Consider the following 27,519-nt stretch of genomic DNA (forward strand, 5'->3'; position numbering starts at 1 on the left):
ATGGAAACTAAGTAGGCAACACCAACCAATGAATAGTTTTTTTCTTTCTTTCTTTTTTTTTTTTTTTTAACCAGGGCTCTAAACTGTTCCGCGTATAAAATCACACATGATGGGGCCATAAAAATGTAGCTCTTTTCTGCCATCAGTAAACTTTGAACGAGACAATGAGGCTCTTCTGCATACTTATTGCTGGGGATTTCCAGCTTTCCACATGCACGCTCCCTCTAAGTCTGATTTGTGTGGGAATACCTTCCTGTTCCTTAGCATCCTCATGCAAGAAACGAAAATGAAGACAAAAGGCGGTATGAAGAAGCAAACACGATGTTTCCCTAAACTGTAAAAGGGATGGCTGCACGATGGCTGCCTAGCGAGCTCATGTGTTGGACCCATTTTGTTTCAGCAGTTTCCTCATTATATGCATGACTGGGTGTAAGTTTGCAGAACACAAACCACTTTGGTGAGCCATAAGCCTGTCACCAGCTCCTATCAGAAAGGTGTTTCTCTACCTCTGCTGTTTGGGCCTAGCTTGAAGTGGACTTTAAAGCAGTAATAAATGACATCTTCACTTACACACTGGGGCGAGCCTGAGGCCGTAAATGTGCAATCTGGTCAGCGGGTCCCGCTGTGGGCCTCGGTCCCACTCCAGCAGCAGCAACAGCAGCAACAGCAGCAGCAGCGCCTGGAGGTGTAGAGGCCAGTAAAGGGGGCGGCGGAAGAGGAGGATTCATCGTCTGGTATGAGAGTGGAGGGGGGAGAAAGGCAGAAAAGAAAGAAAATAATAATGAATAGTTTATTTACATCTTTCGTGGGAAGTGGGAGGGAAGAGGAATCAGGAATCCATTGGAAAAGACTTTAATGGAATCCACAGGGAGCAGAACCAGCAGGCTACCTTGTATGAAAGCCTCTTTAAAAAAAAAAAAAAAACAACAACAACAAAAAAACCTCGTCTCTTGTTCTCCTTTAAGATCTTAGAGCCACAGCAACTTTTTCAGCAAACAGGTAAGTAAGGACGCTCGGGAAGGGGGAAAGAAAAAAATGGAACAACAGCATGTAATTTTATGATTAATAGCATTTTTCAGTATTGACTTGGGTAAGAACTCCAACGCTTTTCAAGGGGGCAGCTATAACATCACACTGCTTGCTAGGAATTAATTTGTGATTGTTTCTGTAACTGGAAACTTAAAACACAACACAAAACAATTTAGCTGCACTATATCTCAAACGACTCTTTCAGAAGAAAATTTCCTTTGATGCCTGGTTTCCAAAAAAGCCCAAACAATAGCAAGCCACAATCAGTAGGCTATTGTTGCCACTTTTGCTTATTCTTTTCTTAACTTTGCCAGCTTTTGAAATTTAGTACTATCAAGGCTGGTAATCTTTAACAAGTACACCAATGAAAAGCTGCTGGTTCCTTTATGGGCACAGCCTAATGGGGTTCTGCCTACAGGATTCCATGCCTTTTGAAAATCAATGGAGCAATTGTTACTTTCTGATCTATAAACCCCAGATGATTCTTTAGGGTCTGTATACTGAAACTCCTGGGAAAACAGGCACACAAAGACTTGCCTGAACCCCCACCTCCCCAAATCTTTGAACCACTAAATGTAAAAACTGAATCAAAAGAGAAATAAGGAGACTAGAGAATGCACCTAAGAAAGCATAAATGGCTCTAAAATCGAATGGTCTCTAAAATAGTTCATAACAGTCACCTTGCTTCTATTTTTTGAAATAATAATTCACATCTAATCAACATTTGCTTCATCTGTTAATATACATAGTTCCAGAAACACAATACACTGAGTAGAAAAAAATTTCAGAATTCTAGACATATGTTACAACTGTTTCACACATTATATTTAATTTTTTGCTGAAATGACTTTCAAGAAGGATTTTTTCCCATACCGAAGCTGGAGGTGCTGTGGAATACTTAGTGCAGAAATAAATGAGGTGCAGAGCTGCTTACAGAGTACTAACTTGGACAAGGCAGAGGGCAGCTCAAAAAGTTAGAACCGCATGAACATCACTCACGCTCTCCATACAAAACATGGCAGCCATAAGATTTGCTACAATTCTGGAATTGCAGATACAGGGGCTTAGAGTCTTCAAAACCTTTAATCAGGAGAAGGTCAAGCATTCATTCCAATCGGGCTCCTCCCAGTGACAGAATAGAGAGAAACAAAGATAATCCTGGTAAAAACACTTAGGACATGTGACCTGGGCAGTTCACTGGTAATAACAACACATCGGTGACTTGTCAGGCAAGATAACAAGTCTAGACTCTACATGGGATAATATATGGAGATTGTAAAATTACCACTCAATTGATTTCCACTTAAATCTTCCAAAGCCCAATCTCCAAACAGTTGGCTGTGGGAAGGAGGAAGACAAGAAGACCAGTATATGAGCACACAAGGAGTCCAACAAGAACTGCTCCTAGAAATTACTTAAAATAGTACCCAAGGCAGAGAACTAAAAAGATCCACTTCACACTCTGAGTAGAATTCTATTCTCAAGAGGAAAGGAAATTAAAATAGTCTGTTATACTTTAACTTTATTAAAACAGAGGCTGCACTAAATTAGCCCTAAGTAGAAAACGGCAAAAACAAAAACAAAAACTACAGAGCTGATAAAAACATGTCATATTCTGTTACCAAAGTGTAAAAAAGAGAGACAGTTAAAAAATACAGTAAACAAATGCTTCATGTACATTCCTTTCACAAAGAGTACTTTTAGAAGTCATTTGAGATACAGCTTAGAAGAGGATATTCTGAAAGATCCCAAAGGTTGTGCTTGAGAGAAAATGCAGTTATCTCTTTTTTTGTGGTTGAAATAGTTTTAATAAAATTGGGCAGATTTTTTTTTCCCACTCTTGGGTTACATATCTTTGGGGAAATGTGCACATGTGTGTGCATGTGTACTTGGAACATAAGCACACAAAGACCTAGAGAGAAAGTCTGATTAAAATCAGATTCCTAGATGTTGTTCAGCCCTGTGGGGTTGGTAAAATGATAGGGCTCTGGTGAGTCCAGGGCTGGGACAGACTAGGAAATTCTGTGGGTTGCTTTATAAACAACTTAAACTGAAATAATCTGGTGATGTGGAAGTTCAAAAGGTAATTCACTATGTGTTGTGCTTCAGGCAGTTTGCTATCCTGCAAGACCTGAAATTTCTACAGAGCAAACCACAGCCTTTCATTCACCCGGAGATGACCTAGAGACCTGCTTATTATTTCATAGTCCAGCCCAGACCAGGCCTCAGAGGCCAAGATGCAATCTCCATCAGCAGCAAAAAACATCTATGGACCTGCAAGAAGTACAGATCATATTTTGCTAATAATATTTTGTTAATATCGTTGAGAACCAAATGTCGCACTTAAATGCCATTTTCACTAGACATTGCATACTAATACTAACTTAATAGGGGTTTAAAAAGCAGCTCACTTATAATTTTATTTTATGTAATGTAGCAGGTTTATATTATCAAAGCACAGGTGTCTACAAACTATGTGCCACATCACAGAAATACTAATATAGAAAATTAGAAGTTATTCCAATATATATTAAAAATGAGCTTCCTGGGGATCCCTGGGTTGCTCAACGGTTTGGCGCCTGCCTTTGGCCCAGGGCGTGATCCTGGAGCCCCAGGATCGAGTCCCACGTCAGGCTCCTGGCATGGAGCCTGCTTCTCCCTCCCTCTGCCTCTCTCTCTCTATGTCTATCATAAATAAATAAATCTTTAAAAAAATATTTAAAAAAAAATGAGCTTCCTCCTTACATTTTTATAGATTCAGATCTTCTGTTTATAGTCTGTGCTAATGGTCTGAGGCAAGAATTACTATTTCTGAATAACATTTAGCTTAAAAACAGGACTGTAGTCTGCTAATGTGTAGTAATCATCCTTTGCCATTGCCAGGTTCTGTTGCCCTGACCTACTGATCTTGAGAGCAGCATCGGCTTTACACAGTAGGAGTATGGGCTTTGGGGCTCAAAAAACACAGATTCCAATCTTGGCTCAGCCTCTTAGGGCAGCCCTTGATAGAATGAACACCAGAAAAGAACTGTCCTCTCTGAAAGGGCTGGATTCTAAGCCAGACAAGCAACAACTGCTAGTGGACATTGTGAGTGAAAAGCTTAAGTACATGGAGATGATACCACTCCTTTCTGGTGCTTTCTCCTTTTTTTTGCTCTTTCATGTGACCAAAGAGTGGTTAGGTCTGAATGTGGCTAAAGAAAGGTGACAAGATCCAGCAGGTTTTAAGCCTGGGCCATGGGCTGTAGGCCACCTCACCAGAAAAGTAGTTTGGGGCACAAGTTCAACTGACAATAAAAGATTCATTTTCTTTCCAATTGCCCTTTAGGTGTGCATTTCCCTCACACCCATTTCATTTCCCATGTAAGAGTGACTGGCAGGAGAGACTTTGGGCATTTCTGGGTTCCTGGGCACATAGCATGTGATATCTCCCAATACCAGCATCCTTTTTTTCCTAAACATCTGATTTCCAATCAACCCACCTTCACCCTACACATCAACATCTCTGAACAGCCTCCCTGTGTACTGAACTCAGACGCATGTATATAGGCTGAGGGGAGAAACAGTTGAAGCTGCTGCATGGTCATGCTCCCTCAAGTCAGGAGTGTTGGCAATTTCGGCAGCATCGCTGTGTAAAGCAGTGTTTGTGCAATTATATAAATGGTCTGCTTTAGTTTATGACAATGAGTAGGAAGAAGAAAAGTGAGAATACTGACACTAGTGATTAAAAAAAAAAAAAACTTAGGTGTCAGAATTCAATAAAATTAAGATAAAGATGGAAGGTCCTAAGTCTTAAGTTTCAACTGGATGCTCACCGAATTAAGCCCATCAGTTGTGGGTACAGCTATGAAGAAAAAGAAATAAAATTAAAGAATGTATAAAAAAATAGAAATAGGTGCTTAGATGATTATGTCTCAAAGGGAAGATGTAGTGAAGAATTTGGCAATTTTTAAAAATCTCTCAAGAATGGAATTTCTCTCACAAATGATGGATTTATTGTTCTAGATTTGATTTGTAAGAAGAGATACCTAATGCTAGTTAACTGACTTTGTATCTGTTACATAAGGTCTCTATGCCTTAATATACCAATCTGTGAGATGGAGTTATAACTATAATAGCTTAGGTAAAGTTGCCTTTCCCGGTGCCCTCAAGCACTGCACAAACCCAATCAATAGAAGCTGTTATTATGATTCATGAGACTCTGAAGTGAGAAAACTGTCTTGCTCATCCTTATATTGCTGTCACCCAGCTCCCACAGACAGACGTTAACAGATCCTCAATGAGCTTTTTGCAAATGAGAAAACATTCTGTGCTTCTACCTCCCTTAGGACAATATGATACGGACTGAGAGGCCTCGGTTCCTGAGATGCCAGAGTCCTTTTCCGCTGCTGCTGTGAACATTCTGGCCACATCCTACCCCTAGTCCTGATTTTTAGAATTCCCATCAATTCCAAAGGCTCAACTTGTACCTCTCAAACTACAGAGGTTGGCAGTTCATTACCCTTCTTCCAGAGCCCTTCTCTGATGCTGACAATAGCAGTTAAGTCCTACTGAGCCTTCCACCATGGGCTCCAAAGGGCTAAGTACATATTGGCTATTCTGAGAACCTGACCTCATTTAATTTACTTCTTTAAATACACACACTATGTGTGTACGTGTTAAATTCTTTTAGTTAGGGTTACGCATTTTTGGAATGCAATCTATCTATAAGTTGGCCATGGGCCGTATTTGGCCTTTAACTGACCTGCCTAACTTGTGACATCTTGCAGCTAAAACACCTCTCAGCTGGTACAGGGAATCAGGGATTATTAATCACTTATTTAAGAGTTCTTCTGCCCTTGTGCAGAAATACAAGACTAACATAGATCCTCACCCTCTTCCCTTCATAAAATTAATTGGAAAAAAATCCCTCGTTACTATTAATAGCCAGATGTCTACATTAGATAGAAATAATGCCAGTTTTGCTCTTAATATTAGATATCTAACATTTTAACTGTTATATGTGAAATGTATAGGACAATATGCTCCTAACTTCATTCTGCATAAAAGATTCCAAAGTCTCAATTCATGACAAAAATACTAGAAATAATTTTCATTTCCTATTCTAATAAATCCACACCACAAAAAACATGGTTTCCTTTCTACCAAGCTGCATACTATTGCTGTGACAGTGTTCAAATTCTTAGAAAATATTTCAGATTTTATTTTGAAGATTTTATTTATTTATTCATGAGAAACAGAGAGACAGAGAGAGAGGCAGAGACATAGGCAGAGGGAGAAGCAGGCTCCATGCAGGGAGCCTGATGTGGGACTCATGACCTGGGCCAAAAGCAGGTGCTAAACCGCTGAGCCACCCAGGTGTCCCAATATTTCAGATTTTAAATAGGATACTTGCCATGATTAATGTAAGATATAGGGTACATGCTACTGAGATTTTTTTTCCACTTAAACCTAACATATTAAATCCAAAACATTTCTGCCAACCTACCAGGGACTTTGAGATCTAGACATCTCCTGGGATGACAGACAGGTCTGTTTATAATTAGTTTTTCATTAAATGGAATTGGCACAGTAGACATACTGTTTAATAAACCTTCCTCTTGTTTAACATGCAGGCTTTCTTATATAATCCGAGGATGAAATGGTTGAATGTAAATTAATTTTTGTATATTCATACTCTCTTGTGACCTGTCCCATTGACTTGCCCTACAGTGTGCCTCTAGCGAAGAGCAACTGGCCTTTTACTACACTGTAAAATTTTCAGCCCACAAGGGCTGAAATTCAGCCAGCTCTGTCTTTTCCACTAATTAATTTTTCTAAGATCAGAAAAAGCAGCCTTTTTCACTCAAGAAATTATGCTAGAATTTTTCCATGTGAAGCAGTCATCTGGAAATGGAAATACCAACTGGTTGTGTATATACTGGGGTAGAAGAGCAGGAAGGAAAGGAGAGTCTTTTCTGGAGAAAGGAGGGCAGGGTGATTATGGAACTTGGCTCTGGTCAAAACACCCGAGGCTAACAGAATCTCATGGAAACCACATTTTAATAAAAGTTAACTGAATTTTTTCTACCCAGAAGAATCAACACAACTTTTCTTACACCAAACAGTGGTACTATCAAGGCAGCTGTAATTGTTTTGGGAACATTAAAAAAAAAAAAAAAAAAAAATACAACTTTAACTCCTAACCAGAACATTATTAACTTCCATTTAAATACAAGAACATGCTTAACTCTATAAAAAGTTTTCTAAAGTCTAAGTCAGGCTCAGTAATAACTCCACATTTATTTATATCCCACCTTGTTTCAAAGTAAAGTGAGACAAAAGGAACATGAGGACAATAAAACTAGATGGAGCCGACATCTTGACTAATGTGCTAATATGTTGTGAGGTCTTAGTTGGAGGGGGGTACAGATTTGGCTCTAAGCATTCTAGCAGAAGGAAACATAATCTTTACAACATATATAAAATCTACAACCTAAAAACAAACCAGCTGCTTAGAAGCCTCCCTATTCCTGGTACAGAGAGCAGAGAAACCATAACACAATGGACCAGGCAGGCCCTCCAAGGCATTCGCACAATCACAGGCCCACCTCGCAACAGTCCTCAATAGAGAGATCAGTAATAGTCATCCCCTACTACATTCTAGGCATGGTACTAACTCTTCAAAGTAGATAGTATTGGTTTCATTTTACAGGTAGAGGAACTGAAGCTTAAAGAGGTTGAGTAACTTTTCATGGTCATGTAAACAAGTAAGCGGCTGAGCTGGGCTTCCAATCCAAGTCTGTGTCCACATCATTGGGCCATGCTGTTTCTCTGAGAGCATCATAGCCAGGTGAGACTCTATAAATCAACTTATAGGGGCAGGGCCCACTGGGGAGATCTGATTTGGTCATCTTTTCTATTCTCATTTGATTTAGCACTGAAAGAAACAGTCTGAGAACATAAGCCAAAGCAATGGCCTGGATGAGAGATGTCTCACAATTGCTGGTTCCTTGTAGTTCAACTGCCTGTAACTTCAGGAAACAGGGATTTATTTATTTTTATTTTTTAAAGATTTTTATTTATTTATTCATGAGAGACACAGAGAGAGGCAGAGACATAGGCAGAGGGAGAAGCAGGCTCCCTGTGGGGAGCCTGATGTGGGACTCCATCCCAGGACCCCAGGATCACGCCCTGAACCAAAGGCAGACAGATGCTCAACCACTGAGCCACCCAGGTGCCCCAGGAAACTGGGATGTAAACAATTGTGTTTCTGCTATGTAAGGTTGAGTTTAGAAACTGCTTGTTTCTTCTCTTTTAATTTTCTCTCCATAGTGTTCTTCTATGTATCTATCTCCCTTGGCTGCCCTCATTTCTCCTATTAATTCCTCCTATGAGGGTGTTGTAAAGCAATTAGTGTTTAGACTCTGTACGATGCTATGTCTTCACAAAGAAAATCAAGACAATCTGAGAGAGGCTTCCAAGGCAGCAAAGCTGCAGCTATCGTAGAGGAAGACAAGAAACCAAAAGCTGAATCATAAATGGAGAGATTTGGAATCGACTCATCATGTGACTGAAAGCAAACAGCTTAGCTTTTGGGATTCCTGTTTCCTCAGTATTTCTATAAATGTGTCTTTGAAAGAAATAATTAAAGTCTAGAAACTCAAAAGAAATGAAAAAGAAATTTTAGGTTAAGCCTTTGGGAAATCAGGCTGAACGTTAATGAAAATTAAAAGTATTCTATAGAACTCTTCTAATGGCTTCAGGCCACTGATCCTTACTGCTAAAATTATGCAGGCTGTAGGCAAGAAACCTTCTCATTTTTCCTGTAAGATTAATAGAGATAACAGATGAAAGAGATCCACACCCACCTAGCAAGTGTCAATATAAACTGCAGGTGTTAGGAGGTGGGTGTGCCAGATTAATGGGACTAAATACCTAAGAGAGAAACAGAGACCAGAGAGGCTGTACTCACTCCAAGGGCAGCTGGGTAGGGAACATCCGATGGGAAAGTGAATGAGGGGCCAGTTGTCACTGGGCTGCTGGGGGGTGGGGTCACAATTAACCCGGTGGTACTTATATGAACCTGTCAAAAAAAAAAAAAAGTTAATTGAAAGACAACTACATTTAATACAATAGACTGTACAGACTAAACCTTGGGGAGATGAGTTATAATTTTAAAAAATAATATCTGTAAGTTTTTATGATTTGGGGAAGGCAGAAACTCTTTCAGTTTATTCAATCAACATTTACTGATGACCTAATTGGTACTCAACACTGGGTTGGTCACATGATAAGTACTGGCCACTGTGATGTTTTACATACAGAATTCAACTGCTGTTGGCATTTGCAATGACATGCTGCCTCACTTGGGATGCCACTGTGAACCAAACTGACCTTTCAGATGGTTAGTCTGATGCTTGACGAGCCCACTAGCAATTCTCCTGAAGATTCTGGGAAGGTACATCGTGGCTGAATACTCACCTGTCTATCAATATGCAAATCTTTGTGAAATGCTTAAGGTATTTTGTTATTCTCAGGATCATTTTTCATGACTTCTACTCTTCAGTGGGGATGCATAATTAAAATGCAGCTGCCTAGACATGCCTAGAGCAGGTAATTATTTATAAAACCTTTAAAGGAACAATGTCAAGCAAAATTAGCTGTTTTCAAAGGTGTCTTATCCCTGATACTATCCAAGATTAATTTACTAGAAAGAAATTGAGTTATTCAGGCCATTTCATTGCCTGTGTTCAGTTACTCAATCAATTTCACTCAGGTTGCAGATCAGGTCCAACTGCAGAATGCTGTCATCACTTGATGCTGCAGATGGAGGCACGTGGGTTCCTGTACAAATGGGACAATTTTCCTCCACTATTAAAGGAATGTGGTTGGCTGGTGACTTGTTTCCCCAAGGAAACAATGATACTCCAACAATGCAGGGCCTTTTGTAATAAAACTTAATCCCAAACGTAGTTCCCTCAATTCCTATAAATTAAGAAAAAGATTATCAGGACAAAGAAAAGCTCAGAGATTAGTTCTCAGAGGCCCGAAGGAAACTTGAGTTTCCCCGCTGAGTTAGGCCTCACCAAGGCCAGGGAAAACCAGCATCACAGCATACAATTTATTTTCACAAATAAATCTGTGTTATACACGGAATCCACATCCTTTTAAAATCACATCTGCACCTGTTTGCTCAGATACTAATTCAACCAAAGGCTTAAACTAAGCAGATCCAAGTGATGCCCTAACAAGAATTTCTCCCCAAACCCTCCTTTTTTGTCTCTCCTGTGAACCAAAGCCTATTTCCAATCAATTTTTAATGGGAAGTACAGTGAGTTTTCATTCTAGGATAAAATCCAATGGCCTTTAGCTGTTTTAACCAATAAATCTGTTTATATACATACGCACCACAAGAACATTTGTAAGTTGGCACCACATAAAAGATGGAGTCTTTCTCAGAAGATACAATGAAGCTCACTTCAAAGTGCATGTCATTGTTATGGAATCTTCGGGGTAGAAAAAAAAACCCCACCAAAATACAGCTTCCTGGGCCTGACCCTATAGATATCTAAGAATGATCTCCTGATTGATCGATGTTTCTCTAAAAGCCACAAACTGGGAGTCAAGATAGTTAATTGCTAACGAGCTCATGGTCTTGGACAAAACACCTCACAGCCTGTGAGAAGCTGGACCAGATGCCCTCTAAGGTGTCCGCTATCATGGACACGGGAGGGAAGCAGTGAATACTGAGACTTCTGCAAACCCCAGCCAACACAGGGCCACTCCTAACACTGAGTAAAATAAGAGATAAAAGTCACCAGAGAATGACTAAAGCACAAGTAAACTGGCTGAGTGGTGAGTATGCCCAGAATAAATGCTGGAGTTGGGAACAACTTTCTCCTGTTTTCTCTCTTCCTCATGGAACTGCATATTAGTTTTGGCTCCTCCACAAGGACTCTGTGGAGAGGGAAAGAGGTAAGGAAAGCAAATGGAAATGAGTGCGTGCACCTCTGGCTCCCTTGGAGCCATTGTTAATTCAAAAAAATGCCACAAAAACACTTAATATTATGAAGCATTCCTGCAGCTGGCAGAGACCAAAAAATATGCGTGGAGACAGAGAAGGAGACAAAAAGGCTTATTTATTTAGAGCATCATCTGCTTTCACAGATGTCACAGACATCTGTGCGTATTTGTTTTGGTGACCCACCTGGACAGCACAGTCTATAAATAATTTCCCAATTTAGGTATTTGAAAATTCTGCCTTCACTCAATAGTCACCAAATGTAATAGCAAGCAAGCCCTCTGCTCCTTTCTTCTGTCCATTTCCCCATCCTGCTGACTAGAATTTGGATGTCATTGAGAGATCTCTAAATTCCATATAGACACACGAGGATAAGGTTCTACCCCCATGCTGGAAAGGTGAGCTGAAAAGCACCATCACATCATCACTGACTACCTACATGTGGATTCCATTCAGGTGATAGAAAAATTAACACTCACTTCTTTGGGCTCCTTACTTCAGATTTTCTAAGTGCAACCAAACCTAATTAAGGAAAAGCAAGAGAGAAAATGGGGCAAGTCAGGATAATAAAACATCCTTCTTCTCAGCATTGTCAAAATAAAAAATAAAAAGAAAGAAAAGGAAAAAGGGTCAGAGCAGGAGAAGTCAAATCTCTTGACTGGTCCTTTGCAGGGCAGAGAAAAAGGACAGTCCTATTTTCAACAGTATTAACATGAGTCATCTTTCCATGTACACTGATCTCCACAGGTAGGAGAGTGTTTGCCCATCACCTATGCTACACACACGTATTGCTTGATCATGGACTGTGGTTCCCTCCAATGTACACAGTGAGCTAGACAGGGAATTGTTTTCTGTAAACCTGGGCTGGAGAAGCTAGGCAGCACTTGAAACATCTCCCATCGGAGATGTTCAAATAACTTATCCCTGAGGCAACACATTACCACCTAAAACAGAATGAATTAGAATACAAGAGGAGGGGTGGAACAGTTGAAGGGGAAGCTGTTTTAATGGAACACAGAGAGAGCCTTGTTTCCTAAGCTACTCCAACCAAAACAAAAATAGCTCTACTTTTATGGTCTTCATTCCCAGCTCTGGTGTGGCAGCGTCAGACATGCTCACACCTGACTGCTGAATTCTCTACAAAAGATATAAATGGTAGGTTTATCCTCCTTTCTCTTTTAATTTTCTCTAATGCCAAAAGATTACTGTCTATTTTTTAAAGCTACTCGTATTCTGAGTTGCCACTGTCTTACCAGAAATATACCTTTTATTTTAACAAAACATCATTGTGCAAACGTTGCTAGGTCACAAATAAAAAACACAAATGATTCAATTTTCTTATACTGAATGGCCATCTTTACTAGCCACCTCCATCAGAACCTTATTCAAAAATCTTTTGAACCTTTCCAGAGCGACCTCAATTGGTATTCCTTACTCCAATCTATAACCCATGCTTATTTTTCACATAGGTGCAATTAGTTACATATAAAGTTACATATAAAGTAACATAGCTCTCCTTTCTACCTATTTTTCAAGTATCTCATTTATTCAATACATATTTACTGAGTGTTTATTGTATGTCTGACACTTGGGATATATTGGTGAACAAAAAACAAAGACCTCTCCCTTCATCACACTTATGTCCTAGTGAGGTATGTCTGTATATCCTCGTTCCCTCATAAGATCAAAAGCTTCATTTCCCCACCACCTAAAAAACACCAATAAATCAGAATCTTATTCAGAAAATGAATGCATTTAACTCACAACATGCAGGATGAATCTAAAGGAGCAAGGTCAAAGAAATGAGGCTGAGAAAAAAAATTTTTTTTGAGAAAAAAATTTTTAATAAAATTGGCAAGGAATACCGAAAACTATGTTGTACATATTTATTCTGTGGCCCAAAACAGCCATTTTAATTAAACTGAAAACTTTCTGAGGACCAAGACTATGTATTTGTTTCTTTTTCTTTAAAGGAAATAATCCTTGTGTTTAAAAAAAAAAAACTACAGCTATATTACAAAGTAGAATGTAAAATCTGCATGAATTTTAAAAATTAAATATGAGACTTGAAAGAAATTTCTTCCTTTATGACAGACTGCTTTGGATTGGGCTCTCTGACCTTTGGGTTGAGGAAAAATATAGCTGTCATCTAACTGGATAATTATAGTAGCCCTGTGACTTAGGTGGGCTCATTTTACAGTCCAGAATGAAGGCCTAATATAGGGAAGTCCTATAGCTCCTTATTGCAGTGTACATGGTGCCTAGGAGGGTCTAACCAATGAGGCACTCAATAAATGCCTGCTGACTGCATGCGTGTTTCCAATCACCTTGTGTATTCTTACTAACACAAGAATAATGTGCAGCTACTTCTGAAGATAGTCCAAAGCCTTGATGAACTTATGAGGTTTTTAAAAAAATATGGTTAATTCCTAAATTAAATTAAATGTTTCTTCATGTCCTTTCTTTTTTTTTTTCTCTGTAACTCCTACTGGGAAGCCTAAGTATCAGGGTAAGGTACACAGATGAAAGCAACTGTCAACTATCAGTTTCAACCACAGCATCTTCAGTTTGGATGAAGATAAGATTTTAGTTGGCAAGATCTTCCAAAGTAGTCCCATGACAAACAAGGTTCTATAAAACTGAGCAGTTGCTTGAAACTTATTACTTAAATCATTTTGTAATTTCTGATCCTTCCTTTGAAAATGACTGAGTAGTTTCAGGTTAGTTTTCTCTTCTCCATTTTTCTATCTACAGAATGAAGAAAGAAAAAGGCTTCCCAGGAGAGCTATTATTTTCTCTCTCTCTCTCTTTTTTTTTTTTTTAAAGGAAAGTTACTATCTTTTGAAGGCAAAAATAAATAGCATTTTCCAGCTAGTGAACAAACATGTTTGTGGGTAGGTTACTTTGTTTCCAACCTCTTTTCATACCTTTATATGATTTACCTGAGAAGGGGCACTGCAGGAAAGCCCGGACAGCTCACTGATCCGCGCAGCCGCTGTGGGGTTACTGGAGCTGATGAGGACAGGAGGGCTGATCTCCATGGAGTGGCGGTTCTGGGATGCTTGGGAGGATTTGCTGGCCATGGTGAGGGAAGTAAAGGAGTGCCGCTTTTTGGTGTTCTTCTTGGTATCAGAGTGCTTTGGGGCATTGCTGCTCTGGGCTGCTGCTGAGGTACATTCTCCAGCATCAACTCCTGGCACAGGAGGCTTATCCCATTCTATCAGCTGCTTAGCAGCTGAGTTAAACTGCAAAGCAAGAAATCGACATAAGACCGTTACACAATTCTCAGGGACTCACTGAGATTTATTTTCAACCAGATTTTTTTTTTCATTTATATATTTGAGAGAGAGAGAGCAAGAGAGCAAGAGCACAAGCTGGGGAGAGGGGTATAGGGGAGGGAGAAGCAGACTCCCCACTGAGCAGAGAGCCCAATGCAGGATTGATACCACAACGCTAGAATCATGATCTGAGCTGAAGGCAGATGCTTAACCAAATGAGTCATCCAGGTGCCCTTTCAACCAGCTTTTATCTACAACTTAACATTATCACTTTAGAGTTTGCATTTGTGAGTATATCTTTTCTTTTTTTCCATGTGAGATGTCTTTTCTCTCAATACCAGGATTTCATTATATCTGTCAGCAATAGATTTTTTTTAAAGATTTTATTTATTTATTCATAGAGACACAGCTAGAGAGAGAGAGAAGCAGAGACACAGGCAGAGGGAGAAGCAGGCACCATGTAGGGAGCCTGACGTGGGACTCGATCCCAGGTCTCCAGGATCACGCCGTGGGCTGCAGGCGGCGCCAAACCACTGCACCACCGGGGCTGCCCAATAGATTTTTTTTTTTTTTAAGCAATAGATGTTAAATCAAGAACAAACCATTTTAATTTGAGACCAATAAGGTAAAAAAATTTTCCCCAAGAATTTTCAGAATATCTAAATTTAAAATTTACCAGTAACAAATGAAGATTCATTTCAGTTCAGTGATGAAATTTAAAGAACAATTGAAAATTTAGGGGCACTTGGGTGGCTCAGTGGTTGAGAATCTGCCTTTGGCTCAGGTCATGATGCCTGGGTCCTGGGATTGAGTCTTGCATTGGCCCACCTGCAGGTAGCCTGCTTCTCCCTCTGAGTCTCTCATGAAAAAATAAGAAGAAAGATAGGAAAGAAAGGAAGAAAGAAAGAGAAAGAACGAAAGAACGAGAAAGAAAGAAAAGGAAAAGGAAAAGGAAAAGGAAAAGGAAAAGGAAAAGGAAAGGAAAGGCCTGAACTTCCTTAACCGAACCGCAGCCATCCCCCATCAAAGGCCCCCCCCCCTCCCCCATCCCTCCATCCACCTCCCCGAAAAGCTCAAGAAAAGAAAAGAAAAGAAAAGAAAGAGAAAGAAAGTCTGACCAAATCTTCTGTTGCCTGATAATGGCCGGGTATTTGCTCAGAGCACAAGTGAACACTAAGGGGCAACTCTTGGGTTTGGTAAAAATGGGCAAGACGACAAAGAATGAAAGCATTATATGTGAACTTACCCATTTCCACATGAATTAACCTCCTGCCTCTGTGAATTTTGGGAGAAGTTCACAAAAAGGTTGGTAGACATTCTTGATATCTGTTTGTAATGTCATTGAATCAATTCTTTTCATACATGCTTACATTTTAAAATCACAAGGGGGTAAAACATGAAATCTAAGTGCTACTGGCAAGCTAACTTGTCTATTCAAAAAGTTTTCTGATTACAAAAGAGTCCAAGGGGTCCAAAGTTGTGCTCTGGGCTGGTAACACCAGCAAGAAAGGAAAGAACAAAAAATTTGTTTTCCCTGAGCTATAATACAATGTTTCCAGAAAGCTGCAATAATAACAAGCTGTACAGAACTTACCTAGATATTACAGTAATAGGAAATCATTGAGCACTTAATTTAACCTCTCATAAAAAAAAAAAAAGTGTTAAAGTGAAAAAGAATAGACTTCTTAAAAAGGTAATGTAGGTAAAGATTAAGGACAATAGGATCTTCTCATCTCAGCTTTGCATGTTCAGCACTTCACAAATGCCCTTAGAAAAAAATATCACCATCAGATGTTATTTTCCACCCACCTAAATGGTTAGGATCATGTCTCTTTACCCGTTGATGAAAATTTCCTACTGGAAGAATGGAAATCCCATCAGTCAATATTTACAAAGTGAACTTGCTCTGGTACAACTAGCTGCTCACAACACTGCATTAATCGCAGCTCAGTAGCCACTGCTTCTATAGATGATTGCAAATTGATTATTTCTTCCTGTGGCTTCCCCAGGACTTGAATTCATCTGGCCTGTGTAATCTACAATTAGTAGGGTACATCTTTTTCAAACAGGAGCGTGCCTCTCCTTCAGACTTCAGGGTTTTTTCCACATAATAAACTTTCAAGAGTAAAAGGCTGTAATGCCACCATTAACACAATCAATGCCTCAGGTACAAATGGCAGGCAAAAGAGGATCATAAGGACTCTGTGTTATGTGATTAGGAAAGAAGAAATGAAGTACTATTAAAGGCTGGCCTTATTATAACATTATAGTGGCATCTCCCAAGAGATCCATAATTCACACTTCCTTGACCTGCTATTCTACCCTGAAATTTTACCATTTGCATAAGATCACTGGACCCTCCAAAACCTGAATTTACCATTTGGAGGACACTAGGGATAACCAATACTACCAATCTGACTGACTGTTGTCATTACCTATAATACTGGGATTTTATATTTTGAAAAAAAAAATTAGGTAGTATTTATAAATCCTACTTTGGTCTATCCTCTTACCTCCTGGTGGTCCCCAAGAAAAACACATGCCCAAAGGAAGAAATGTAATGTTTTATTATTATGGTGAGAGTGGCCCAAACCTCAGCAATGCCAGAAGAAAAGGAGTCAGAAAATGCCTTCTAATAGAAGTTCATTTAGATCTCAAGGCACAAAGCCTCAAAAGCATGATGTATCCATATGCTGGAATCTGGCCAATTAACTTAGCATTCATGTTGCACTGAGTAAGAAATAAGAAAAGGAGCTGAGAAGACTTCCTCCCCATTAAGGCCAAAAATAGGAATTTTAAAAACTATGACATGTACTTGATATTACAGTTAAATGAATCCTGGGATCAAATCATAGGTTCCATTGGCACTGTCTGCTTTGAAACAGTTTGAAATATTACCATAGTCTAGTTCTGTTCACATCCAGCCAAGTGTCAGTTATAGTTAATATTGTATTAAAATTTCAGGTTTCTGTATGCTGTGTCCTGGAATAAACACAGGAAATAAAGAATTGTTCCCTATATTTCCTATTGTTTTTCTCATTATAAAAATACTAGGTGCTTCCCTGTATCTTCTTCTCTATCATATATTTGCCATCAAAATAAATACATATTGATCACACGTTCCATTGCTGGATAATACACTAGATGCTAGAGATCTACACATGCAGACTAACGGTCCCTGCCCTCAAGAAGCTTACAAACAGACTTATAAAGAAACACATGCACTCTATATTTTTCTGCGTCTTGCTTCCTTCATTCAACAATATACTTCTTGAGATTCATCCATATGGCCCTATGAATCAGTCTTTTAATTTAAAAGAGCTATGGAATATTCCATTGTACAAATACATTACAATTTATTTAGGAATTCTATTATTGATTTATATTTGGGTTCCTGTTCCCTCTTCTTTTTTCCCCTCTCCTTCCCTTTCTTCTTCTTTCCTTCCTATAGATTTTGGCTATCAAGAACAATGCTGCCATAAATAATCTCATGCATATTTTTTGGTGGACATAAGCACTCATCCAGATATTGGCTATATGTCTAGGAAATGGAACTGCTGGGCCATAGTAGGCATGTTTAGAAACATAAAGTGCACATGCAGAAGTATGTGCATATAGGTAGACACATCGTGGTACAGTGGGAACCAGTGAATTGCAGACTGAAGACCACAGTTCTGATCCTCATCCATAAAATGAGACAGTTGGAGCCAATGACCGTTTTTGTTTTTTTAGCTGTCCATATGTGTAATGCATTATCTCACTTTAAGCAAATATAATTCATTTTTCTATTTCACATCATTCATTTCTCTTCCTCTAAATCACCTATTATATTTTTCCCTCATTTCATTTTTACACATGGGCAGTTATATTTGTTAACAGAATGTTGCTATAATTTAAAATTAAACTTTTTCTGAAGCAGCAGAGGTTAGTACTAAAAAATGCTATCTGCTGCCTTTATAAGTCCCAGAGAATATCACAAAGTCAAGACTATTTGGGAAAGGCATTAAGTAAATCAGGCAGAAACTTAAAGACACTTTTATTCTCAGTGTAACTTAACCTTCAGCAACAACAGGAAAGCAAGGATCTGGCAGCTTATAATTGAATTTTGTTAACATTCATTTATGAATGTTTATTTGAGCTCACTCATGTAGGCTTTCTGTGACATTTATTTAACCATGACCTTTAGGTTTAGGAGTGTATTGTCACCTGCAAAATAAATTTGTGCCCTAATAATATACCTTCTCCAAACACTTGGTAAGGAATATCTGATGAGACCTAGGTTGCCCACAAGGTAAAATTCAGTACAGTGGAGCTAATGCAGGGACAAATGGGATTTGGTAATCTCTTTAAACTGTAATGTCTGTTTTTGGGAAACTTTAAAATTCAGATGGAGGATTATTATAAGTATAATTAAATATGAGAAAGGAAATACTGACAAAATATTATAATAAAAATAACAAAGCAGCTGAAGAAATGTCTAAATAATCTGTGTGTGCATGTAGCTATCTTCTTTGCTAAAGACAATATGACCTTTTTAAAAGATGAAACTTATATGTCTTAAAAAGAGAAAAAAAATGTTTAATAAAAACTATGTTGAATAGTCACTATTTGATATGAAGCTTTATAGATGAATCAGTCTAGTTTTTGAGCACCAGAGAATATAAACAGTAGGTCTGAGGAAGGAGCCTATTCTAATTCACAACCCATTAGAGTGTCCCTTAAACATAAAAGGTTTTTTTAAGAGAGGCAAATAGACTTTAAAAAACATATTATAAAAGAAATGTATGTCTGTTATTTTTATAAGAAAGAGTATAGAATAATATGAAGTAAAAATGAAAAGCCTCAGTTTCCCACGTCTCCCCTCAACTCATTTCCCAGATGTATCAAAGCTTAATAGTTTAGAACATATCCTTCCATATATTTTCTATGTAGACATTGTTAATTATGCATCTATTTTATTAATTTTTACTACAAGTGAAACCAAGGAGTATATACTACTCTCTTCTATTACAATATCACATGAACATCTTTCTGTATCAATAGAGAGAGGTTGATAGCATGGTATTTCATTATGTAGAGCTGTCTTCATTTAATATATCTTGGCATGTTTGTGCAGGTATATATGCAGGGTGAACTCCTAAAAGTGAACTTGTTAGATCAAAGAATAGGCTTAAAACCCTTTTGAAGGAAGGGTTAATGCCTTATTGTGCTCCAAAAGGTGTCAAATTTTGATCATCTCCAATGGTCTGGTTCTTTTTTTTTTTTTTTTTAAGATTTTATTTATTTATTCATGATAGACACACACACACAGAGAGGCAGAGAACAGGCAGAGGGAGAAGCAAGCTCCATGCAAGGAGTCTGATGTAGGACTTGATCCTGGGACTCTAGGATCATGCCTTAGGCCGAAGGCAGGCGCTAAACCGCTGAGCCACCCAGGGAACCGCAAAACAGCCAGGGTCTGTTTTTTATTGCAATATATTTGACATAAAACATTGTGTAAATTGAAGATATACCTCCAATAGTCAATTAAAAAGTCTCTTTCTCCACATTGTTAACAGTATTGGGTATTATCAATCATTTTCTTATAGATCTATAACTGGTCTTCACATATAAACCATTCTTTAATATAATACGTATGTGTATATATGTATATATATCCATCAAATTAAAAATATTGTTCCAATTTGTTACCTTGGTATGTTTGTTATACATACCTTTTTATTTTATGTGCCAAATTTATCAATCTTTTCCATTATGCCATCTCAATTTACCAGATTTTATTTATTTATTTAATTTAAAAAAGATTTTATTTTTTAAAATATTTTATCCTTTTTTTTTTTTTTTTTTTTTTTTGAGAGAGAGAGAGAGCAGGTGCATGTGTGAGCGCAGGGTGGGAGGCAGAGGGAGAGGGAGGGAGAGAATCCAAGCAGGTTCCATGACTAGCATGAAGCCAACCATGGAGCCAGATCTCATGACCCTGAAATCATGACCTGAGCCAAAATCAAGAGTCACATATTTAACCAACTGAACCACCCAAGTGCCCCTAAAGATTTTTTAAAGTAATCTCTGCACCCAACTTGGTGCTCAAACTCACAACCCTGAGATCAAGAGTTGGATGTTCCATCAACTGAGCCAGCCAGGTACCCCTCAATTTACCATACTTTAAAAATCTTATTCTATAATTATTTTTAAAAATAAAATTACTTTTTTCCTAATATTTTAATGGCTCCTTCTTACATCTCAATCTTCGAACCATGTGCCCATCTATGTAAAGAATCAGGTGAGGATAGCATGCTGTTTTTTTCACACAGCTCAGGAGATGGCCCATCACTGTTTATTTAAGTCTCCCTTTCCTCACTGGTTTGAATTGCACTTTCATAAAGCCATGTTTTAAAAAGATACTTTAGTGTTCTGCTGCACTGTTAGGTCCAACTGTTCTTTCTCCAGACAGTTAGACACTTTGAATAACAGCCGTCAACAAATGCTATAGGATATATATTCATGCTATTTACCTCCTATTAGCAAAAATATTTTGCCTCAGGTTACAGTCCTTTCCAAAATGTTTTTACATAATGGCAATGAAGAATTCCTATTTCCATTAGTCCTCCATTCTTCCCTGCAATTTAGGTAACAAGATTTTTGTTTTTGGATAATCCAAATATAAAAGCAAGCTCAGTCTTCATTTATAATACAAGACTCCCTCACAAAAAAGGAATAATTAGAAAGACTGAAGGGATTACTCAGGAGTCTTTTAAATTGATCTGAAAGCCTCCCTCAGCCAACAGCTCCATTTAGGGCTCTGTAAATATTTGTTGAAAGAATAAAAATGTCAGTCTCTTAGAACTATCAAGGGAAGAAGGGGCTCTCTCAGTTGGATAGCACTGTCCAACTGAAGTATAATATGAGCCACACGTGTAATAAAAAAATTTAATAGCCACATTTAAAAAGAAACAGCTAAAATTAATTTTAATAATGTATCTTATTTAATCCAAATTATCCAAGATAAATACATAATCAACATTAAAAAGTTATTGAAATAGGGGTGCCTGGGTAGCTCAGTTAAGCGTCTGACTCTTGATTTTGGCTCAGGTCATGATCCCAGGGTTGGGGGACTCAACCCCATGCCAGGCTCTGTGCTTAGCAGAGTCTGCTTGTCCTTTCCCTCTGCTTCTCCTTATTCTCCCTCTCGCTTGCGTGTGCTCTTTTTCGCTCTCAAATAAGTAAAATATTTAGAAAAGAAATAGAATATTAAAAACTAAAAATGTTATTAAAATAGTTACATTTTTTTCTTTTGAAATCCAGTGTATATTGTATACTTATAGGACATCCCAATCTGGATGGGGACATTTCAAGTGCTCAGTATCTACACGTACATAATAGCACAGCTCTAGACTCTCAGAGGTTTCTGAGGAGAGAGGAGCTGCACCCAAGGTAGCTGTGTCCTGAGGCTCACTAAGCACAACAAATTTGCTGAACAGAAAAAGGAAAACTGAAACTTCTCCCCTTGTCTCCCCTAGCCCACATTCCTGAAGCCTCTGGAGCCCTGAGGCAGTTCTCTGGTAATACGGGTTACTCCTTTATGCAGCAGGGTGGTGAGGAAAACAAACTCAATACAACCTTCATGATGTCCTAGCAAGGGAAAAGGATTTTCTACGTAACTGTCCCACTGCACTAGGTTAGGAGGTGAGACATCAGTTACTTAGTTCCTTTGCTTATTTTCATTATCTTCACCTCTGCTGGACCCAACCATTACAAAAAAAATAAACTAGAATTTTCTTTTTCAGGTTTCTAATTCTGAAATGTAAAGGACGAGGGGGTGTTTATTCATTGAAAGCCTAAAAAGAATTTTATCTTAGTGAGCTGAATAAAGGATTGTTGGAGAAAGAAAACCATAGGAAAAGCTGGGCACGTAAAGTTGCAAGGTCTGGGTTGGAGTCAGGTCTCTTCTCACTGGCTAAGTGATCTTGGATAGACCATTTAAATTCCATGGCTTCAGTTTCCTTAGCTGTATAAAATGGGAAAGGTAACATCAGTTCTGTATACCCGAGGTAAAAATGAATACAGGTTAAAGTGCTCTGTAACCTATAAAGCTCTATATAAATGTGAGCTATTCTCACTATTCAGAGGGATCCCAACTGGTCCTTCACTTGCTCTGCTGCCCTGGGCAAGTCACTTTATCTTGGGTGTATCTCCTATGTGCTGTGTGTAATATGAAGTGGGACTTAATATCTATAAAGTTTTATTCCTATGTAAAGTACTGATACCTTTTCCTCAACCCAAAACAAAAGCACCCCATTCAAAATACTCAGAGGCAAAGACCTCTTTGTCAAGTATAGAGCCCTCAGATCCACGGTGACCACAATCAAACCTAATGGAGTCGTTCACTCATTCAAATGTGTGGTTCTGTTTTGTTTTGTTTTGTTTTGTTTCTGAGTGACTATTATAAGCCAGGCATAGTACTATGCACAGTACATAGGAGAAAAGGGATACACAGACACACGCCCTCTGACTTGTGAGAAAAAGAGACCTCAGAAATAGCACAATGGATTTCTAACATTAAAGGTAAAAGGTGCAAAAATGATGGGTCAGCAGAGCTAGGGCAGGTGAGGTCAACGAGTGAAGGCCAGACAGAAACCAACAGGGAACAGTGGCCTCTCTGGTGCACAGGGGAGTGCCGGTCCTCTCTCCAGAGGCAGCTCTTGCTGGTGTCAGCTGATTTTTCTTTTTTCTTTTTTTTTTATAAGGAAAGCTAGCAATTTAGGCCTATGTGAAATCTCCTGAGTTTTCCATCTTAACAATGAATTAAAACAAACCCACTCCGCAAGCTAAGCAGAAAGTCTTGTGGGGTCACATTAATTGGCATTCTCTGGTCTAGGGAAGAAAAAGTAGAGAAGATAACAAGTAGTAGGGAAAGCAAAAGGCACTCAGCATTTCAGGCTACAGAAGGGCCCTGCATAGTTTCCCAGACCAACCCACCAACCAATACCCCAGAAGTGAAAACAGCAAGTGGTTTCAGGAAGATTAAGAATGGTGGTTGGGATGATTAATCCCATGAGGGGAAAAAGAAAGGAAAAATAGTGGTAGATGTCACTGGGAGAATAGAACAATAAAATAAGTGCTAAGAAAAGGCAGTTCATGGAGGGTATTATACTGAGTGAAATGAGTCAATCGGAGAAGGACAAACATTATATGTTCTCATTCATTCGGGGAATATAAATAATAGTGAAAGGGAATAGAAGGGAAGGGAGAGGAAATGGGTGGGAAATGTCAGAAAGGGAGACAGAACATAAAGGCTCCTAACTCTGGGAAATGAACTAGGGGTGGTGGAAGGGGAGGAGGAAAGGGGCTGGGGGTGAGTGGGTGACGGGCACTGAGGGGGGCACTTGACGGGATGAGCACTGGGTGTTGTTCTGTATGTTGGCAAATTGAACACCAATAAAAAATAAATTTATTATTAAAAAAAAAAAAAGAAAAGGCAGTTCACTGGCAGCCAGGAGGGCAGTTGCAGGGGCTGAAGTAGCCCAGGGCTAATTGCAGGTAATCACAAAGAGGCACCGAGCAAGTGTTGTGATTCTTCTGAGAATCGACAGAAATTCCAGTGATATATAATCAGTTAATAAGCCAGTAAACGAATATTTCTCCTGCCCTGGTACCTAAAGTGTGTGAGAGTGTGTGTGTGTGTGTGTGTGTGAGAGAGAGAGAGAGAGAGAGTGTGTGTGTGTGTGTGTGTGTGAATGCATGAAGCAGTGGGAAGTTATAAGGAGTAGGGAGAAAGGCTAATGTGAGAATAACTCACGTTCTTATAGAGCTTTATAGGTTACAGAGCTCTACCCTAAAGGTTAATTCTAAAGAGGCAGTCATACCTGTTAATTTCTGAAGCAACAGATCTACAATCTTATGATCATGCCAAGGAGAGAGACAGACCAATGAATAATTTAAAAGTTGAGCTCATTTCAGCTCTCCATGTCTATAATTCTAACAATATATTAGATTTGTGTGTGTCTCATTCTGTTTGATATTTGTTCACCAAATGCACACCACAAATAAGAAATGTCTACAAACCAAAAGGATACATTCCAATGACACATTTTATTTTCAAGTACCTCATTACCAGAGGTAGTTAGTAATGCCACATCTGGAATATGTATCAGGAGGTTAAGAATATGTAGTTGTCACTAAATTCTAAGTAAAAATTTGTCAGTGTGAAATGACACACTGACAGAAATTCCAAAATGATACGTAATCAGTTAATAAACCAGTGAATCGGGATCCCTGGGTGGCGCAGCGGTTTGGCGCCTGCCTTTGGCCCAGGGCGCGATCCTGGGGACCTGGGATCGAATCCCACGTCGGGCTCCTGGTGCATGGGGCCTGCTTCTCCCTCTGCCTGTGTCTCTGCCTCTCTCTCTTTCTCTGTGACTATCATAAATAAATAAATAAATAAATAGATAGATAGACAGATAGATAGAGAGAGAGAGAGAGAGAGAATCAAGATTTCTCCAGCCCTGGTACCTCAAGTGTAAGTGTGTGAAACAGTGATAGGTTATAAGGAATAAGGTGGAAAGCTAATCAACAAGAAGTAATCTTATACATAAAAATACTGAGAATATTGATCACTATGACTTTGTACTTTTGTTTAAGATCTCCCTTCTTCTCAGCATAGAGAAATTTTTACTCTACACACATGTGAAGCCTAATAGGCACATTGCCACTAAACACTATTTTAAAAGGAATACTGTTTTACAACACTTAAGAAAAATTTTCCAGAAATACATTTGATTTCATTTTAGAGAAGCTTGTTCCCTAGTGGTTTAATAATCAAGATGCTTCTTTTCATGCTGCTTATATGCCACATACGCACACAAATGTGCAGAATAATACAGAATATTTATCCAATCTTCTTCAAGATACAAGAAAGGACTTAACCCTTGGCTAATTAAAATTAATCTATTTTGCTTCTTAAAGCCTTAGTTACTACCAAATTTAAGATGTATACAGTAATAGAATAAAACTTTAAAATAATAAATAATAAAATTTAAAAGGCCTTAAGATACTATGGTTTTAATTAACTTGTGGCTTTTCTCTTAAAAAAGAAAAAGGCAACCTCAGATATTTGAAATTGTTGAATAATGAGTCATTTCTGAAAATTAACCTTTTAGGTGTTAGAAATTTGAAAAGCTATCATGATTCTTGATGAAAAATGAAAATGTCCTAAATACTTTTTAAGCAAAGCATAACAGTGATTCTGTACCAGTATTAGGAACACTAGTATTACATATGCTATAAGGCTACTGTGGGGCAGAAGTATGGGGTAGCAATGGACAGCAGAATAGATACCACTATTCACTTCTCAGTTACTGGCTGGGTGTCTCTAAACAAGACACTTAACTTGTTTGAAAGAGGGGGAAAAATTAACTAAATTATGATTTTAGCTACCAAAATGTTTATTATGTAGTCTAAAAACCTGATGATTAGTAGTACTCTAATAATGTAGAGAATGGAAAAATCATGTATGTAGTATCATTAAAGCATAAGGGGAAAGAATGGGAAGATATTTACCAAAATTATATGTGATGATACTAAGGGCTGTTTCTTTTCCAACTTTTCCACAATGTGATTGTATTACTGAAATAAAATCATTAAAAATATTCTTTATGTAAGATGTGGCTCCCAAGGAACACAGGAAAACATTAAATCATCTACACACATAATTATACTCTTAGCATGTGCCAGATCTATAATGGTACAAACTGAGTATCACAGAACTCCAAAGCAAGGAGGAGGCTGGGTGTTTTTCTGTTTTATTTCTGTATAGGAGAATTAGAAAAGAAAGACTTTAGGAGAAATGGCAGTATTAATCTGGACCTTGAAGAAAGAGTGAGCTTCCCACAGATAGTTGGACAAAAAAAATATACCAGATGAGCCATAAAGGCAGCACTTCTAAGGTATGTTTTTCAGGAACAATCAGTAGATTAACTTAGCTAGGGCTCTGGGTATGTCTAGGGGATATGGCCAGGCTTAGTAATTTGAGGGTTCCATGGGGAATCATTGTGTATGTTAGACTCTGGTTAGTCATTATCCTCATCCTCTGATGAAGGCACTACAGGAGACCTGTATTTTTACGTTCTTTAAAACTACTCAGAGTACTGGAAACTGTCCATTTATGCAGTGAGAATTCAATAAACATTAGCTGATCTTAAGAATCTCAGCTCCTTGAGATAGAAAACAAAAAGGAAACTTAAATTAGAAAGAGGCTACTGAATAATAGATTGTCAACTGCCTTAAATAAAGTTCATTACCTAATTTAAAGGCCTTCTTGTCAGATTGAGTCTAGTCAAGTTGCTTCTAGCTATATGCATTAAGCAGCTGTTCCTGGAGTCCAGAGGAGACCCTCCTTTGCCCTTAGAAATTCAGAAACCAGTGCTCATTTTTCTTTCTAATCATTATGGCAGAACAAAAGGCAACAATTACTTATATCAAGTAATCTCCTGAAAGAAGACAAAAAAACATGCACTAGTAGATAAAGCCCACAATGCTTAAAAAAGAAAAAAAAATCCACTCCTATGTGTTCAGTTATCAGAATTTAAAATTGGAAATGTGAAAGAAACATCAAAATGAAACAAGTATTGCTATTTAAAATGGAGCCGGGAGGCCATTAAGGGAACCAAGGCTTACTGCATGTCCCCACCTGAAAGAAAAGATCACTGCCAAACCATAAGCATCCTGGAGCACTAGCTGCAACTGTACTGCTTTAAGACAAATGAATTTTTTGCTTAGTGATAGCCTTTAGCAATTAATCACGTACAGATAGGAATAGCTTCAGCTTTCCAGTATCAATCATAATTCTTGACAATTTTTGTAGCTCTATTGGAAATCTCCTTTGCCTTTAAAAGTCCTCTTTTCTCCCCACTTCAAAATACATTTTCAATTCCTGCTCATATCTGTGTCTCTTAAATTGCAATTCTCAAACATCAAATAAAAGCCTTTGGTTTGCCCTTCAGTCTTGCTGCATTTCTCATTTGACATTCCATGCTATCAGAAGTGGGATTCAAAGTGACTGGCCTTCCTCTCCCCACCTCTGCTGCCATTGTGGATTCAAGTAAGGTGCCTACAAGAGTCCATTATGCTCGGTCATCTCCTCAAGGTTTTTGGGTTGCATTAGTAGTCTGCTTGGTCGGGGAACTCCCATCTCAATTAAGGTTCAGGCTCTAT

General features: G+C 38.4%; 1 protein-coding gene and 1 long non-coding RNA gene across 7 annotated transcripts in view; one reads left to right on the forward strand and one right to left on the reverse strand.

Moving 5' to 3' along the window:
* Positions 1-27,519, reverse strand: part of SH3RF1 (SH3 domain containing ring finger 1) — a 182,412-nt gene that overhangs the window by 26,475 nt on the left and 128,418 nt on the right. For all 4 annotated transcript variants that reach the window (XM_038573565.1, XM_038573564.1, XM_038573567.1 and 1 more), the window contains 3 exons: positions 13,975-14,277; positions 8,984-9,094; positions 571-731 (listed from right to left, as the gene is read on the reverse strand). In XM_038573565.1, coding sequence (XP_038429493.1) covers positions 571-731; positions 8,984-9,094; positions 13,975-14,277 — 575 coding nt within the window. The remainder of the gene's footprint in view (positions 1-570; positions 732-8,983; positions 9,095-13,974; positions 14,278-27,519) is intronic.
* Positions 79-9,610, forward strand: LOC102153565. 3 transcript variants are annotated; one of them, XR_005378532.1, is made up of 4 exons: positions 79-734; positions 966-999; positions 7,724-7,861; positions 9,336-9,610. It is a non-coding gene; the product is annotated as an uncharacterized LOC102153565 (long non-coding RNA). The 3 variants fall into 3 exon arrangements; XR_005378533.1 differs by lacking the exons at positions 7,724-7,861; positions 9,336-9,610 and adding an exon at positions 3,139-3,653 and having other exon boundaries at positions 80-734; XR_005378535.1 differs by lacking the exon at positions 966-999 and having other exon boundaries at positions 87-734.

The sequence above is a fragment of the Canis lupus genome, chromosome 25, assembly GCF_011100685.1.
Source record: "Canis lupus familiaris isolate Mischka breed German Shepherd chromosome 25, alternate assembly UU_Cfam_GSD_1.0, whole genome shotgun sequence".
In the NCBI taxonomy this organism is placed as follows: domain Eukaryota; kingdom Metazoa; phylum Chordata; class Mammalia; order Carnivora; family Canidae; genus Canis; species Canis lupus.